Source organism: Brassica napus, chromosome A9 (genome assembly GCF_020379485.1).
Source record: "Brassica napus cultivar Da-Ae chromosome A9, Da-Ae, whole genome shotgun sequence".
Taxonomy (NCBI): Eukaryota; Viridiplantae; Streptophyta; class Magnoliopsida; order Brassicales; family Brassicaceae; genus Brassica; species Brassica napus.
In genome coordinates, this window is record NC_063442.1 from 43538676 (window position 1) to 43541664 (window position 2989).

General features: G+C 33.2%; 1 protein-coding gene across 1 annotated transcript; it reads left to right on the top strand.

The window, feature by feature from the left end:
- LOC111200434 (small polypeptide DEVIL 9) lies at positions 1 to 765 on the top strand. The gene has a single exon (XM_022691597.2). It carries the CDS (start codon positions 293 to 295, stop codon positions 611 to 613), a length of 321 nt encoding a protein of 106 aa, XP_022547318.1. The 5' UTR covers positions 1 to 292; the 3' UTR covers positions 614 to 765.
- Positions 766 to 2989: the final 2224 nt, after the last annotated feature.

A 2989-nucleotide genomic window follows, 5' to 3' on the forward strand; every position in this document is an offset into this window, starting at 1 on the left:
GAAGCCGAGCAAATTAGCATATTGTATGAATTTATAATTAATTAACTCAATAATCCAGTTCATTCTCTTGCCTTCATCATTTCCATTTTTCCCATTTAGTTTTATTTTGGCAGGACTCACTATATATAAGCAGTTCACTTGTCTCTCCCTCTCTCTAGATCACTATCTCTCCTTTTAGCTCATTCACCACAAACTCACAATCAAATAAAAAATAGAGACCGGCCTCCATCTGAGTCAGAAGAAGCTCTATATCTCCTCCTCTCCATCTTTCTTTCTTCCCGCAAAAGCAGACATGGACGAGAAGTGGAAGCTGTCCAAAAAGGATGCATCAGCTGCATCGTGCTCATCTTCTAGTTCCTCTAAATCTAAGTTCTCTAGAAGCTACTCAACAAGCGCTTCCTCCACAAAGGCTCCTGCCTTCGTACGAAGCTCATCTACTAAATGCTCAGTGCCTTCCTCCATCTCCAGGAGCTCCTCAAAGAAAGAGAAAGGATCATCATCGTCTTCCATTACCCAAAAGTACAGTAGCTTGGCCAAAGAACAAAAGGGAAGGTTTTACATCATGAGAAGGTGTGTGGCTATGCTTGTATGTTGGCATAAACATGATTCTTAGCTTAGATCTCATGCATTTATATTCTTTTTGTTTTCTACTATTAGATCAGTTTGATTCTCTACTCTAGGTTGCTACAAGTTTCTATACTAGTACATTGTAAGAAAGAGATTCTTTTGATAATATATTATAACTATTATTAATAATTTTGATAAGACAGAGTCATGAATACAGATGTATAAATAATTTAAAGTGGGTCGTCTGATGGAAAAAAAAAATTAAACATCGAACATATAGAAAAAGGTGAAAGTTTATGCCACAATCTGGAGGGTCATGTGTCGAGACGTACAATTATTTTGATAGGATTAAATCGAATAGTCACTTTCAAAATGTCTGGAAAATAATTAAATAATAACCAATGATAATTTACTTGGTCAAAGATCTGAGGTTGTTTTCTGGTCAACAGATCTGAGTATTTTTCACATAGTTCTTTACTAATTTTACTTGGCTCCATATGACCTTTTGCAGCTCTTTTTATGGCCGTGATTAGACTTCAAACAATACTTTTAAAAGAACGACAATGGGATTCTATCTAATTAATGCATAGTTATCCTGATGGGGTGATTAAGTGGTCAATAAAGTTGATGCTATCAGATTATAGATCTTGCCAAGTGCCAACACTATATTTTTTTGGATTTGTTATCTTTTCCATTAAGAGTTATTACATTGACTAACTGAATTAGTACATCAAAACCTATCTACAATAAAAAAAAATTAAAACAAAAAAGAAGAGAAAAAATTCTTCAAAGAGTTACAGAAACCTTTCATTCTATGAGCTTTATAATCAGTTTTTTTTTTATAACTTTTTCTAGAACCTAATCTTTATAGATATTCGTTTTTGCATCTTGTGGCAGTAATCTTTTCACACTTTGTTGTCTAGTTAGCAGAACGAAGATTCCCTCTAGCCAACCTAAGTTTCCTATATATGAAACCGAAAGAAACTAGTAATATATTATAAAATATATGAAGCATATTATATTTAAATAGAAAAATTAAGTTAGAATTAGTATAATTGTGTATGAATGCACGTACTTGGGCATTATTCCGCGTTACTGATATGAATACAATTAGAGCGGGAAAAAAATCGCGATATTGAAGAATCCAGTGGAAAATTGTGAACCACTCGATCTTTGTCTCTTTTTGACTCTGACGATAATGTCATGATCATAGGAATTTTGGATTTAATCAAAAAATAAGTGATCACGTTATAGATTTATTCAAAAGAGTTTTTCAATTATTGCAAGAAAAAAAAAGAAACTCAAAAATAATCGTACGGGGAAATTCTTACAGTAAAAATGGTAAAAATATACAAAAATGCGAAATTAAAGAGGAAAGAAACTCAGACTTCTCAGGTGAGAAACCAAACACAAAAGTACAAGGGAGAGAAAGTGAACAGTGTCAGAAACATTACAAACTTTGGAAAATAAATGACATGGCGATAAGAGAGACGTTGGATATGTCAGAATGAAAATCTAACGGTGGAGGAAGCAGCTTCTGATTTTGAAACTCCGTAACCAAGTGGCTTAGTAGGTATCAGAATTTTTGTGGCGACTGTTCGTTTTGATCGAGGGGGCTACTTTTTCTTTTCTTTTCAAACCTTGAAACCAAAGGCTCGTCTTTAGCAAATGCAAGAGACATCCGATATAATATTATTTCTAGGGCTTCACTTAGATTTATTACTATATCTAAAGTTCATTGATTGACTTGAGTAAAGGCTTTGAGGATAAGCCTAAACGTCACATGTTCAAGTGACTATTTGCTCCACAATAACAGATCAGACAAAACATGTTCCATGGTAATGATTAAAGGAGTCGCAAGTGAGAAAGTAATAGTATATACATGTGTAGTATCGTGGCTCGTTAATACGAGTTTATAATCATATTATTATTCCATGCGAATATGGATTATACAACACCAACGTCCTACTTAACCCAAGGAAAAAGTGCAAAGGAGTTGGAAAGCTCAAACAAATTTTAAATTTCGTATAGGGTCTTTATGGTTGTACGTTTAGAAGAATAAAAACTAGTGGAACTAAACATTCTTCTGTTAACAATTTAGGTTGAATCAAAGTTAGTAAAATTTAGTATTTTCTTAATTTCTCCATCAAATTTAGACGTGTAAGATAAACAAACTTTAGAGGAAAAAAAAATCATTTGAAAAGAATATTATTTTAGTTATTGTCATAATGTATGATAAAATGACTATACATATCAAAGGCAAAAAAATAAGTAAAGAGATAGTTGGTTATTGGCTTGGTTTGGATTTTAGTAAACCGAATCGAACCAAAACCTATTGTGTCGAAGAAAAAACCGAACCAAAACAATTATATATTCGTGCGGTGGGCGCAGATGATGGCACGTGTCCATATTGAGATGTGAT